Raw genomic sequence first — 14,610 nt, 5'->3', positions numbered from 1 at the left:
ACGATAAAAGGAAGGGAAAAGGGAGCCAAGAAGGCAGGGGTGTAAAAGGAGGGAAAAAGAAAACATCATAATGTAAAGCTCGTCTCATTCAGAGTACGTAACTTTTGAACATTGATACATTAATGCCATTGTTAGAAGTGTCCCGTCAATTTTGGTGGACTCAGTAACAGCAGTTATCGGACCCATCAAAATTATGGGGGTACATAAATAAACTATAGATCTGGCTTCTTTTCTCCAGAGCTTTTAGCCGTTTCCGAAAAATCTAGGGGTAACTTTGAGGCATAATGGAGAGTTACCAGGTGAATCACACTGGCATTAGTGATTACAGTAATTCCTTAATGGAACCTCAGGCTTCTGCTCTGAATGCCTGAAAAGTCTCCACCTCTGGAGTTATCGGAACCATCTCAAAAGTTAACTCAGGGGTGCAGATTTACCAGGTAGGGTTTCGGGGCACTCAGAGTGAAGCCCAATGAGAGGCCAGAAACACATTAACTTGGAAATTTGTAACACAGTAACTAAACCTGTCCATCTAGATTCTAGAATGTTCGGCCTCGCACATGTTGCTGTGTGTCGGACTGTATTGAGAAATCTTTATTAGTTAATCTTCATTCTCCACCTGCTCATTAAGTGCCCTTTATACTTCTTGCTACTCCGTGCAAAAGAATAAGAATCTTGCTCATCACATTGGGGGTTATTCTAACTTTGGAGGAGTGTTAATCCGTCCCAAAAGTGACGGTAAAGTGACGGATATACCACCAGCCGTATTACGAGTTCCATAGGATATAATGGACTCGTAATACGGCTGGTGGTAAATCCGTCACTTTTCCGTCACTTTTGGGACGGATTAACACCTCCTCCAAAGTTAGAATAACCCCCATTGTGTCTTAAGTTGGATAGATTCACTTGACCTCAAGAGCCCAGTACAAGAAGCTTTAATTAATAGGATAAGTTGTTCTAGTGCACTGTACCACAGGTGAGGGCATAGCTGCATGAGCAATACGCTCCTATAGTGTCTAAGCCCCTTCTTAAACATTGCAAGTGCAGTGTGGCCATATTAAGTACATGAGATAGGAGTTTGTAATTACAGACTCCACAGCTCCATGATGGCTTCACTAGAGGCTGGGAAGTTTGGTATCAAACTTCTCAGCACAATAAACCCACACTGATGTACAATGCACACAGAGGGCATCTTAGAGATGCCCCTTGTAACTTTAACCAACCCTTTAGCGTAAGACTCACCAGTCTGTGCTAGCCTGCCACTAACAAACAAGTTTCTGATCCCATGGGGTGAAAACCTTTGTGCTCTCTGGAGTCAGAAACAAAGCCTGCTCTGGGTGGAGGTGAACTGCAACCCTTGGCGGTGAGCCTCAAAGGCTCAGGCCTCCTGTTAGTGTCCCAGGGCACTCTAGCTAGTGGAGATTCATGTCCCCCACCCCCTGCTGAGCCAACACCAACAGTGAAGACTCCAGACAACAACTAACTTGGCCCCAGCCCTAATGGCCTGTCTGCAGCTTCAAAGACCCCTGCTCCAAGAATGCGATGCATCCTGCAGGACCAGCGACCTCTGCAGCCCCCCAGAGGACTGCCTGTCCAGCAGAGGACCAACAACTCACGAGGACAGTGGCCCTGTCCACAAGAAACTCCAACAACTACTCAAGACCCGCCCTAGATCCACGAGTCCTGCCCACTCTGCATATCGACACCCATGGCCCGTGCCCAGGTTGCCCAGCGGTCCAGAGCAGGCCCCAGGCGATTCCGACCTTGTGTCCACCATGGGTTGAACCCTCTGGGCCAGCACGATGACGCCTGCAGCCTGAAATCCAAAGACCCCCCTGACCTCGACCAGATCCGACAAAGATCCGCGACTCCTAAAGGTACCCCTGCACCCGCAGCTCCCAGGCTTTGGAGAAGCCAACCGGCGGTCCAGCGACAATCAGCAGGCGGTCTTCCTCCTTGTCCAGCTTGTGGTTTTCCAGAACCGACCCCCTGGACCCAGCCTGCAGCATCTTTTGTCATTTCTGGGGTCCCCTTATTGAAAAGCATTGGGCACCCAGCCTTGTGTTTGCACCCGGCCACCCCTGTACCGCTGAGGTTGTGTGATTGGTGGCTGCCTGTGGCCCCCCCAGTGCTCACCTAAACCCACCAGGTCTGCTCTCCGAAGATGTGCGTACTTACCTGCAAGCAGATCATTTCCAAGCACCCCCAGTCTTCATAGGATTCCGTTCCAAACCAAGGCCAACTTTGAACTCCGCACCCAGCCGGCCCCATGTTGCTGGTGGTGCACCTTTGAGGTCAGTCTAAACTTTGACCTGTGGATATCCTAAATCCTGAAGACTGGAATCGTAAGACGTGTACTTATCTGTTTTCTATGCTAACACTTCCCCCCAGGACTCTTTTGACTCCTATGAAAAATGAACTATCAACATTTGAAATTGAAAATTGCTACTTGTGAACTGTTTTATTTGTTAAAACCATACATTTGATGCATAGGATTGATACCTACTTAGAACTGTAGTTACCTTCAACAACGTTCTTCTGGTTCTAATAATACAGTAACAAAATATATTTTTGCTATATAAAACAATTGGGCTGGAGTTACTCATTGACTGTGTGTGTGCAACAAATGCTTTGCCCTACCCTCTGATAAGCACTACCGCAAAAGAGAGCATTAGTATTATCTACTTTAGCTTCTGTTAAGTCTCTAGTGTACTCCTGTACTCTGTGCACACTATGGCCCTCATTCTGACCCTGGCGGTCGGTGATAAAGCGGCGGCCAAGCCGCCAACAGGCCGGCGGTCTAAAATATGCAATTCTGACCCTGGCGGGAACCGCCAACACAGCCCGCCAACTTAACACTCCGACCGCCACAGCGGTACAAACAAACAGCGCGGCGGTTCCCGCCAACAGCCCGGCGGCAGACAAAGTACCACCCACCCTATTACGACCCACCAATCTGCCACCTTTTCCGGGGCGGGAGCACCGCCGATAAGAACACGGCGGAAACAGACTACGAACGGGAAAAACGCTCACCTCTACGCACTCCACGCGAGATTCCGGCAGTATGGAGCCAGAGTTACAGGTCATCCCCGCACTCCTATTCCTCCTCATATACCAGGAGCACGCCCGGCGGCGCGGAAGACATCGGTGAGTACTGCACCTACGACACAGGGGAGGGAAAAGATTACCGGCACACACCCACCCACCCACACCCACTACAACACACACATCAATGCATTCCCACAGATCACTGTCACAACCCACAAACCACCCCCCTCCGAAATAATGCAAAGACCAAAAGAAGAGATCATAAACGGGCAGATATATTTAAATATGTACGCCATTAATCCCAATAAAAAAATAAACTATGTACAAAATATATACAGCTACTAAATGTAGTCCAACCACTGTCCGTGGATCACAGGGGTCCTGTGCAAAGGGGCAAGGCCCAGTCCCACGACAAGAACTCCACGGAGAGAACACTGCAGGGGCATCCGAAAGAAAATAGGACAGGCACCTCAGGGGGAAGGGAAGGGGGGGCACCTCAGCCACTTGAGTACACGACGCCAGATCCACGAGGGGACTCCATGACCACTGGGCCATCCTGGGGAGAGCAAAGCCACATTCCATACAGTCCATACAGTGGGTGGCCTGCCCACTGGGCCATCCTGGGGAGAGCAAAGCCACAGTCCATACAGTCCATACAGTGGGTGGCCTGCCCACTGGGCCATCCTGGGGAGAGCAAAGCCACAGTCCATACAGTCCATACAGTGGGTGGCCTGCCCACTGGGCCATCCTGGGGAGAGCAAAGCCACAGTCCATACAGTCCATACAGTGGGTGGCCTGCCCACTGGGCCATCCTGGGGAGAGCAAAGCCACAGTCCAAACAGTCCATACAGTGGGTGGCCTGCCCACTGGGCCATCCTGGGGAGAGCAAAGCCACAGTCCATACAGTCCATACAGTGGGTGGCCTGCCCACTGGGCCATCCTGGGGAGAGCAAAGCCACAGTCGAAACAGTCCATACAGTGGGTGGCCTGCCCACTGGGCCATCCTGGGGAGAGCAAAGCCACAGTCCATACAGTCCATAACAGACCCCACTGCCACTGGAGGAGGCAAGTTGGCCAGAGGACATCCTGCAGCCCTGCCCGAGATAGATCCTGCCCTGCCACGTCTGCCAAAGGGCCAGCGGTTCTTGCCCTGAAGGGCCCAGTTCAGCGGTTCATGAGACGGCGGGGCCCAGTTCAGCGGTTCTTGAGACGGCGGGGCCCAGTTCAGCGGTTCTTGCCTTGAAGGGCCCAGTTCAGCGGTTCTTGAGACGGCGGGGCCCAGTTCAGCGGTTCTTGCCTTGAAGGGCCCAGTTCAGCGGTTCTTGCCTTGAAGGGCCCAGTTCAGCGGTTCTTGCCTTGAAGGGCCCAGTTCAGCGGTTCTTGAGACGGCGGGGCCCAGTTCAGCGGTTCTTGAGACGGCGGGGCCCAGTTCAGCGGTTCTTGCCTTGAAGGGCCCAGTTCAGCGGTTCTTGCCTTGAAGGGCCCAGTTCAGCGGTTCTTGCCTTGAAGGGCCCAGTTCAGCGGTTCTTGCCTTGAAGGGCCCAGTTCAGCGGTTCTTGCCTTGAAGGGCCCAGTTCAGCGGTTCTTGCCTTGAAGGGCCCAGTTCAGCGGTTCTTGAGACGGCGGGGCCCAGTTCAGCGGTTCTTGCCTTGAAGGGCCCAGTTCAGCGGTTCTTGAGACGGCGGGGCCCAGTTCAGCGGTTCTTGAGACGGCGGGGCCCAGTTCAGCGGTTCTTGCCTTGAAGGGCCCAGTTCAGCGGTTCTTGCCTTGAAGGGCCCAGTTCAGCGGTTCTTGCCTTGAAGGGCCCAGTTCAGCGGTTCTTGCCTTGAAGGGCCCAGTTCAGCGGTTCTTGAGACGGCGGGGCCCAGTTCAGCGGTTCTTGAGACGGCGGACGGTCTATGGCCAACTGCTAAATGCCTGGTGGTGCCCTCCTGGGCAGCGGGGATGGTGCTCCTTCACTGCCCACCTGGGCTGTGGGTGGTGGGGCCCTCCTGGCCAGCTGGGCTGGGTCCTCCCTGGGCAGCGGCTATGGGGCTGGTGGGCTCTCCCGGGGCAGCTGTGCCGGTTCCTCCCGGGGCAGCGGCTATGGGGGTTGTGGGCTCCTCCTGGGCAGCAGGCCTGCTGCCTGACCTCTCCAACTTGCTGCCCTTGCCCTCCTTAGTCGTCGGCCTGTGGCCCTTTCCTCCCTTTGGAGCTGTGGCTGGTGACTGTCTCTGGGTGGTGTCCGGGGGGGATGTAGAAGGCGGGCTCCTGCGGTGCCCCTTCCGCCTTCTGCTCCTCTTCCCAGGGGGTGGGCTGGCTGTCCCCTTGCTGCTGGGCGAAGATCCAGACATGCGGGCTGGCGGGCTCCAATACCCCTGCACCCTTGTCAAGGGGGCTGCAGGGCTGGTGGTGGCTGAGGTGCTCTTCTTACCCCGACGAGAAGGAGGGGGGGGCTCAGGGTCAGGAAAGAAGTTAGTAGTGGCGTGGAAGAGCTTCTTGGGACAATGGAGAGTGGTAGGTACAGTGGGAATGGGAGTGGAGGGAGAGGATGTGGTTGTAGGTGAGTCACGTTTGCTGTCTTTGGGTGCAGGTGCAGGAGGGATAGGCTGTCGTGAGGTGGATGGCTGTTGGGTGGGTGGGTGGCTGCGTTTGTGTGGTGTGGAAGAGGGGGTGACAGACACAGTGGGAGAGGACACAGGGGACGTGTAAATGGCAGTGGGGGTGGTGACTGCATGTGTGCGGACTGGAGTGGAGGGTGTGCTGGTGATGGAAACACTGGCTGATGGTGAGGTGAATGGAGGTGTGAGTGTAGACGTCACAGGGAGGGAGGAGGGAGACGAGGAGGTGGGGGTCACAGAGGTGGTAGTGACTGTTGGCATGTCTGCATCGGAATGTTGCGTGTGTGAATGTCTGCGTGATCTGTGGTGCTTATGTTTGGATGAGCTTCTCTTGGGTGTTGAGGTGTGTGCAGGCTGGTCTGATGGTGTGGGTGGGACAGGCAGAGGAACAGGAGACTGGGAGGAGGGAGTTAGTAGAGGCAGGCAGGAGACAGGGACAATGGCTGCCGTCAGTGCTGAGGCCAGAGCCTGGAACGATCGCTGATGGGCAGCCTGACCCGAATGAATGCCCTCCAGGTACGCATTGCTGCGATGAACCTCCCTCTCCACCCCCTGGATGGCATTCAAAAGGGTAGTCTGCCCAACAATGAGCGTTCGGAGGAGGTCAATGACCTCCTCACTGAGGGCAGCGGGGGTAACAGGGGCAGGGCCTGAGGTGCCTGGGGCGAAGGAGATGCCCGGCTTCCTGGCAGAGCGGGCACGGGGCGAACGCTGAGGGGCTGCTGGGAGGGCGGAGATGGTGCGCTGGGTGGCGGCTGTACCTGTAATGGCGGGGGGCACGGATGGTGCCACCCCCGCAAGGGAGCCCCCTTCCGAGGACGTGTCCGTGTCGCTGCAGGCTCCAGTCGTCCCCGTCGTGGAGCTCCCCTCGCCCTCCGTCTCACTGGTCCAGTCTGACTCTGTGGCATGGCCCTCCTGGGCCATGTGAGATGCAGCTCCCTCCTGCCCCGATGCCACTTCTCCTCCGCCTGATGATGCTGATGCACACAAGCACAGAAAGACAAACAAAAAGGGGGGGGGAGAGAGAAATAAAGGGATATTGAGTACATGGATCTCCGGTACAGTTAGCGGACATGACAGACACAGATGCCCCCTGCACTAAGTTGCGCACTTGGGGTACGCTACGCATTCCGTGGAACATGCCCTACACGCCTAGAGTTGACAACTGCACCCATGGATGACACGGCCCAGGGATGGCTGTACTGACAAACTACTGAGGGTGGTGGCTGGGGACACAGGGGCTTACGGGGGTGCCCAGCCTACAGATATCGCCCTGGCCTAGGGGGACCCCCAGCCCTCCTCCCCCACCCAGACACCTCCACTGCGCGACAACAGAGTAGATAATGCTTGTACTCACCCCCTTGTGTCTGCTGTGCTGCCCTCACGCGCCCATCCAAATCAGGGTAGGCCACCGCCAGGATCCGGAACATCAGGGGGCTCAGTTGACGGCAGGCACCCCGCCTACGTTGGGAGGCCATCCCCAGCAGAGACTCGGCGGTCTTCTTGGTCCCGCGGCGGATGTCCTCCCACCTCTTGCGGCAGTGGGTGCCCCGTCGATGGTGGACCCCCAGGGCCCGGACTTCCTTGGCGATGGCACGCCAAATCCCGATCTTCTCATGGGCGCGGACCTATGTGACACGTACAGGGAGGGAGAAATACCACGTTCAAGTTACTCAGCATTTTCCTTTCCAGTGGCCCAACGCCCCCCATCCCTGCCAGGCCCCCCGCCAGGCCCCCCGCCATGCCCAACATGCCCCCCATCCCCGCCAGGCCCCCCCGCCATGCCCCCGCCATGCCCAACATGCCCCCCATCCCCGCCAGGCCCCCTGCCATGCCCAACATGCCCCCCATCCCCGCCAGGCCCCCCGCCATGCCCAACATGCCCCCCATCCCCGCCAGGCCCCCCCCCATCCCCGCCAGGCCCCCCGCCAGCCCCAACATGCCCCCCATCCCCGCCAGGCCCCCCGCCAGGCCCCCCGCCATGCCCAACATGCCCCCCATCCCCGCCAGGCCCCCCGCCATGCCCAACATGCCCCCCATCCCCGCCAGGCCCCCCGCCAGGCCCCCCGCCAGCCCCAACATGCCCCCCATCCCCGCCAGGCCCCCCGCCATGCCCAACATGCCCCCCATCCCCGCCAGGCCCCCCGCCAGGCCCCCCGCCATGCCCAACATGCCCCCCGCCAGGCCCCCCGCCATGCCCAACATGCCCCCCATCCCCGCCAGGCCCCCCGCCAGGCCCCCCGCCAGCCCCAACATGCCCCCCATCCCCGCCAGGCCCCCCGCCATGCCCAACATGCCCCCCATCCCCGCCAGGCCCCCCGCCAGGCCCAACATGCCCCCCATCCCCGCCAGGCCCCCAAGCCAGCCAGTGGCCCCAAATCCATATTGAATTAAACTCACTTGTTGGTCTGGAGGACCGTAGAGTAGCGCATACTGGGGGAGGACCCCATCCACAAGTTTCTCCAACTCCTCTCCAGTGAAGGCAGGGGCCCTTTCCCCAGTCGCAGCAGCCATTGTCCCTTCCAGACCGAGGTCACAGCAACACTTGCAGTATAGGTCCTCTCCTGTGAAAGTTCAAGTCGCAAGTGGATAAGTAGATAGAAAATGGCGGTCACGTCCGCGGCGGTGCGTACCGCGGCGGTGCGTCCCGCCACCGCCGGCGCCCTTCGCCATTGGCTCCTGAAACCCATAGGCTTCAATGTTAACCAATGCGGCTTCGCGCCGCGGTCTTCGCCCGCCGCCCGCCGCGGTGTGCCACGCCAGCGCATTGACCTCACATCCCATTGTCACACTTCACAGGTCAGGCAGCCGCCATTTCCAGGGCCCACATGGCTCAATTTCAACTGCGTCACACAGGCCTAGGCCTTGCATAGCCACTCAGACACGCCATTCACTGCATAGAGAATCGTATACTGTGCTAGCTGTGAGTACGTACCTGTGGGTTGCCTGACTGTGTGCTCCATGTTGTCCTTCCTAGGCACCGTCCGCTGGGTTGGGCGAGGAGACGGATGAATCCTCCCGTGTACCGACCGCTGGTGGACCTGTCGACAATGGAAGAACGCCACATTATCCTGACCTACCGTCTTAACCGTGCCACTATCCATGAACTGTGTGCCCAGCTGGAGCCCGACCTGATGTCCCCCATCCGCCAACCCACAGGGATTCCCCCTCTGGTGCAGGTCATGTCAGTACTACATTTCTTGGCAAGTGGGTCATTTCAGACAACCGTGGGAATTGCTTCCGGGATGTCTCAGCCCATGTTTTCAAAGGTGTTATCCAGAGTGTTGTCTGCCCTGATGAAATCCGTGAGGAACTACATCATTTTCCCTGAGGTGGGCGAATTGGCTACAGTGAAGGGTGATTTCTACGCCCTTGGACATATTCCCAACGTAATTGGTGCCATTGATGGGACCCATGTGGCTTTGGTTCCCCCAAGAGACAGGGAGCAGGTGTACAGGAACAGAAAAAGTTACCATTCAATGAACATCCAGGTGGTGTGTTTGGCTGACCAGTACATCTCGCATGTAAATGCCAAATTCCCAGGGTCAGTGCATGACGCCTACATCCTGAGGAATAGCAGCATCCCTTACGTGATGGAACAGCTACAGAGACACCGTGTATGGCTAGTGGGGGACTCTGGGTACCCCAACCTGTCGTGGCTACTGACCCCAGTAAGGAATCCCCGGACCAGGGCAGAGGAACGGTACAATGAGGCCCATGGGCGTACTAGGAGGGTGATCGAACGCACCTTTGGCCTCCTAAAGGCCAGGTTTAGGTGCCTGCATATGACCGGTGGATCCCTAATGTACTCACCTAAGAAGGTGTGTCACATCATCGTGGCCTGCTGCATGCTTCACAACCTGGCTTTGCGGCGCCAGGTGCCTTTCCTGCAGGAGGATGGTCGAGACGGTGGTGTTGTGGCAGCGGTGGAACCTGAGGAGAGTGACGAGGAGGAAGACGACGGGGCTGAAACAGACAACAGGGACAGAATCATTGAACAGTACTTCCAATAGGACACAGGTAACATTTCAAAGATAATTTAGTAAATGTTAACTACTCTGCAGCATCTCTGCTGCCTGTCTATTTGCCCCAGTGTATGATGACTGAGTTTTGGCTTTTCCCTCCCTATTTCAGATCTGGGGTCCCCACTACGAGTCCTGTGCTTCGTTTCCCCATGGACTACAGCTTTGTGGCAGCTGTTTGTTGACTTCACCATGTACAAGGACATATTTGCACTGTCATGTCAATTACAATCTATTGAAATCACAGCCAGACTCCTGATATTTTGGTGCAAAATAGGTGTTTATTTAAGTGCTCAAAATGGGATGGGTGGTTTCAAGTGGGTGGGGGCTATGGTGAAGGAATGTCCATGGCAGAGTCCAGAGTAACAGTCACACAGGTGCATTGTCCAGAGGCCTGTGGAGAGATGGAGCATGGGCAGTTCAAGGATGGACAGGGTGACAATGTGGGACAGTGGGATGACATCAGGTGGTATCCTTTGCTGGCGGGGGTCTTGACATCCTACTCTGTCTTCTTGCGAGATCTCAGGGCCCTCTTGCGGGGTGGTTCTTCTCCTGCAGGAGGTGGGGGTCTGGTGGGCTGCTGCTGTGCGGGGGCCTCCTGTCCACTAGCGCCGGCGGAGGTGGATGGCTGTTCTTGGTCCAGGCTAGTGGCAGGGGCCCTTGGGTGTTGTTCAGTGTCCGCCCTGCTGTTTACGAGGTCCTGCAGCAGCCCTACCATGGTAACCAGGGTGGTGTTGATGGCTCTGATGTCCTCCCTGAACCCCCGATAGTGTTCCTCCTGCAGCACCTGGATCTCCTGGAACCGGGCCAGTACCGTCGCCATCGTCTCCTGGGAGCGGTTGTATGCTCCCATGATGGTGGTGAGGACCTCGTGGAGAGTGGGTTCCCTGGGCCTCTCCTCCCCCCCCGTCGCACAGCTGCCCGCCGAGTTGCCCTGTTTCCCTGGGCCTCTGCCCCCTGGCCGGTGTGCCCACTACCACTGCCCCCAGGTCCCTGTTGTTGTTGGGGTGGTGGGTTATCCTGGGTGCCCTGTAGTGGTAGACACACCGCAGATTGACGCGCCCTGGAGACAGAGGCATGGGCCCGCTGGGTGGGAGCTGTGCTGGTGTTCCCAGAGGGGTTAGGGTCTATAGTGGCCTGTGCCTGTGTGAGGGGAACCGACTGTCCAGAGGTCCCCGATGGTCCGGGCTGGTCATCGGTGTCCAGATCGACAGAGCTGCTGTCATCGCTGACGGCCTCTTGGGTGGGGGGTGTGGATAATTCTGGCCCCTCCGCCGCGGTGTGTTGACGGTCGGGTCCTGCAGGGGTATAGAGGTATGGTTATAGTTTCAATGTGTGGCATATGGGTGTATCTGTGGGTTCCCGTGTCCCCAAGTGCTGGCATTCGTGTGTGGGGGCTTTGGTGAGGGTGGCTTGTGGGGGGGATGTGTATATGCATTGGGCATGCTTTGGTGATGGGTGTCCATGCTTAGTGGACGCATGCAGGCCTAGGTTTTGGGATGTGTGGGTTGTGATGGTGAGACATTGGCGGGGAATAGGTGTGCTGGGGGTGGGGGTGAGGATGGTGGTGGGGGTGAGGATGGTGGTGGGGGTGAGGGTGGGGGTGAGGATGGGGGTGGGGGTGAGGGTGGGGTTCGAGGATGGGGGTGAGGGTTGGGGTCTGATTTGGCATGCAGGTGGGGGGGAAGCAGTATTGAAGCTTCAACTTACCAGTATCCATTCCTCCGCCGACTCCTGCGAGGCCGTCAGGATGCAGGATGTTCAAGACTTCCTCCTCCCATGATGTGAATTGTGGGGGTTGAGGTGGGGGTCCTCCGCCAGTCTTCTGCACGGCGATGTTGTGCCTGGATACCATGGAACGCACCTTCCCCCGTAGGTCGTTCCTTCGCTTCCTGATGTCTTCCCGATTTCTGGGGTGCTGTCCCACTGCGTTCACCCTGTCGACAATCCTCTGCCATAGCTCCGTCCTCCGGGCAATGCTGGTGTATTGTATCTGTGTGCCGAACAGCTGGGGCTCTACCCGAACGATTTCCTCCACCATAACCCTGAGTTCTTCGTCTGTGAAGCGGGGTTGTCTTTGGGGTGCCATGGGGTGGTGTGTATGATGTGTGGGGTGGAGTATGTGTATTTAAGTGAGTTGAGTGTGGTGGTGTGTGTTGTTTTGTGTGTGGATAGTGTGTGGGTGATGGTGTTGAGTGGCTGTGGCTGTTATGTTTTGGATGCTGGTGTCTCGCTCTTGTCTTCTTTACGAATTTTTAAGCGTAGGGGTTTGTGGGTGATGTGGGTGGGTGTTTTATATTGTATTGTGTGTGTGGGAGTGGTGTGTGTGTGTATCAGGTGTGTGGGATTCAAATCGTCCAATGTGGGTGAGTTTTGTTCGTTTGTGTGTATTCTGACCGCGCCGGTGTGTCCCGCCAATGGAATACCGCGTTTGAATGACCGCCGCGTGGATTCGTGGGTCGTAATGGCATGGGCGTATTTCTGTTGGCGTGGCGGTGGAGGTTTGGTCACCTCCACCTTTCCGCCGACCGCTGGTCTGGCGGTCTGTTGTGGCGGTCGGATTTTCGGAGGTTTGCCTTCTGCGGGTCAGAATGACCGTGGCGGGTTTCCGCGACCGCGGCGGGATTATGGAGGATTTCTGACCGGCGGTAGGCGCCTTTTACCGCCGAGGTCAGAATGACCACCTATATCTCATTTTGATATAGTATATACAGAGCCAGCTTCCTACACATAGCATGTGATTTTTTCATAGAAATATATATTCTTCGCCTTAACAGAAACAGAAATTACATTTCTTATTTATTGTTGCAGCTCCTAAGTTTTGAAATGGGATAAATTAAATACTTTTGATTTGCAAATAGCCAACTCCTGTAGTGCGTATGTATAGCTTTTCTCAGTAATTGCCATAGCTAACTATATTAACATATGGATGGTACTGATTTAGTGAACAGCATACATTAGCTGACCACATGCATATTGATAGCAGTGTGCTTAATTGGGTTACCTGCGAGTTGTTTTTTGTCTTAGTAGCAGTGTTTCAATTAACATTTTAATTACAAAAATGCAATGGTTTTCCGGATGCAATTTGACAGTCAATGAATATGTTGACATTTAATGTGCACATCTACATGTTTTTACAGCTGTTTAGCACTGAATGACTTACTCCGAGGACGGCAGTTGGATGACATTATTGACAAGCTTCCTGAAATATGGGAAACTCTCTTCAGAGTGCAAGATGATATTAAGGTAAGCCGACTGTTCCACATCTTTGTCTATATTCGCATATCATATATCAATATTTATACATATGATTTAAAAGGAATGTTGGTTTCTGTTTTAATCCGAATGGAGTATTTTTTACTTTTAGCTATGGTAAAGTGTCTCTTGCGATTGAAAATAGTTTTGTTCTTTTTTGCTTCTAGCTTTGTCAACGTTTGACGATCTGCACAAATGTACACCCAATTAGTTAATTCACCCAAGTTATGCTATGTCACATTTCGTGTACATTGGCCCATGGGTTTGGAGTAAGGATTATGTAAGAACCTTTATATTTGAGTTCATAAGAAGTTTTGCTTTCCCTAATGCAAACAACGCTAACTGGAATTACACCAAACTTGGAATGAAGCTAGAACTTTTTTTGTGTGAATATGTTTTAGTTTTTGAGATGCTTGCATTAAAGGAAAGTGACATGGACTTAAAATCTTTGACTTTTTGTGTATATTGACCTGTTATCTACAGAATATCATTTGATTAGAGGATAAACGTGTTGTGAGGCTGTTCACGAAACCTTTATAGGAGTCGGTCTTGCTCAAAAGTCCCTTTCCCCTCGCAGACCTCTGGTGAGTCAAAGATACTCCATACATGCAAGAATGCTACTGGGACTCGACCCTATTCTGCGTTGGAATGCAGGTGAGAAGACACACAGATGTCAGTCAAAGGGACATGAATTCTCTGGGCCATCGTCGACCTACAGAAATTTGTGGCTTAGAGGGAGGACATGCTGAAGGTCTTTCAGATGCTTCCTCCTCACTCAGACATGCCTTTGGACCCCCTGTGCCACAAGGGTTCCCAGTTGATCTAATTCCAGTGGGCCCTTTCTTTGTGCCAACTACCCCCACAGCCAGGGCTGCTTTGACACCGATTTGTACTTTCACTCCAGCCCTGTGGTCCCCACCAGTCACTTCCATGCTGGTGCTATCCCGATTTGGCTAGCCCAGCCCAGAACCGGATCACAATGCGGCATCTGTACCCTGGCCACCATTGGCTTTCTCAAGGCCTTTGTTGCACTATGAGATAAAAAATGGGCGAGCAGTCAACTTGCAACCAAACTCTAATCCTCCACTTTGATGCTATTAGTAGCAGAGGCTGGGGGCCTTATTTGGATTCAACTATGATGCGGTTTATACAGGGAGTGCAGAATTATTAGGCAAGTTGTATTTTTGAGGATTAATTTTATTATTGAACAACAACCATGTTCTCATTGAACCCAAAAAACTCATTAATATCAAAGCTGAATATTTTTGGAAGTAGTTTTTAGTTTGTTTTTAGTTTTAGCTATGTTAGGGGGATATCTGTGTGTGCAGGTGACTATTACTGTGCATAATTATTAGGCAACTTAACAAAAATAAATATATACCCATTTCAATTATTTATTATTACCAGTGAAACCAATATAACATCTCAACATTCACAAATATACATTTCTGACATTCAAAAACAAAAAAAAAACAAATCAGTGACCAATATAGCCACCTTTCTTTGCAAGGACACTCAAAAGCCTGCCATCCATGGATTCTGTCAGTGTTTTGATCTGTTCACCATCAACATTGCGTGCAGCAGCAACCACAGCCTCCCAGACACTGTTCAGAGAGGTGTACTGTTTTCCCTCCTTGTAAATCTCACATTTGATGATGGACCACAGGTTCTCAATGGGGTTCAGATCA

At 54.2% G+C, this 14,610-nt stretch overlaps 1 protein-coding gene across 2 annotated transcripts in view; it reads left to right on the top strand.

The window, feature by feature from the left end:
- Positions 1-14,610, top strand: part of ECPAS (Ecm29 proteasome adaptor and scaffold) — a 790,558-nt gene that overhangs the window by 495,728 nt on the left and 280,220 nt on the right. For both annotated transcript variants that reach the window (XM_069240017.1, XM_069240008.1), the window contains exon 32: positions 12,808-12,913. In XM_069240017.1, the coding sequence (XP_069096118.1) occupies positions 12,808-12,913 (106 nt within the window). The remainder of the gene's footprint in view (positions 1-12,807; positions 12,914-14,610) is intronic.

This window comes from Pleurodeles waltl, chromosome 1_2 (assembly GCF_031143425.1).
Source record: "Pleurodeles waltl isolate 20211129_DDA chromosome 1_2, aPleWal1.hap1.20221129, whole genome shotgun sequence".
In the NCBI taxonomy this organism is placed as follows: Eukaryota; Metazoa; Chordata; class Amphibia; order Caudata; family Salamandridae; genus Pleurodeles; species Pleurodeles waltl.
The sequence above is the reverse complement of the archived record's forward strand: the minus strand, read 5'-3'. Positions and strand labels throughout refer to the sequence as shown.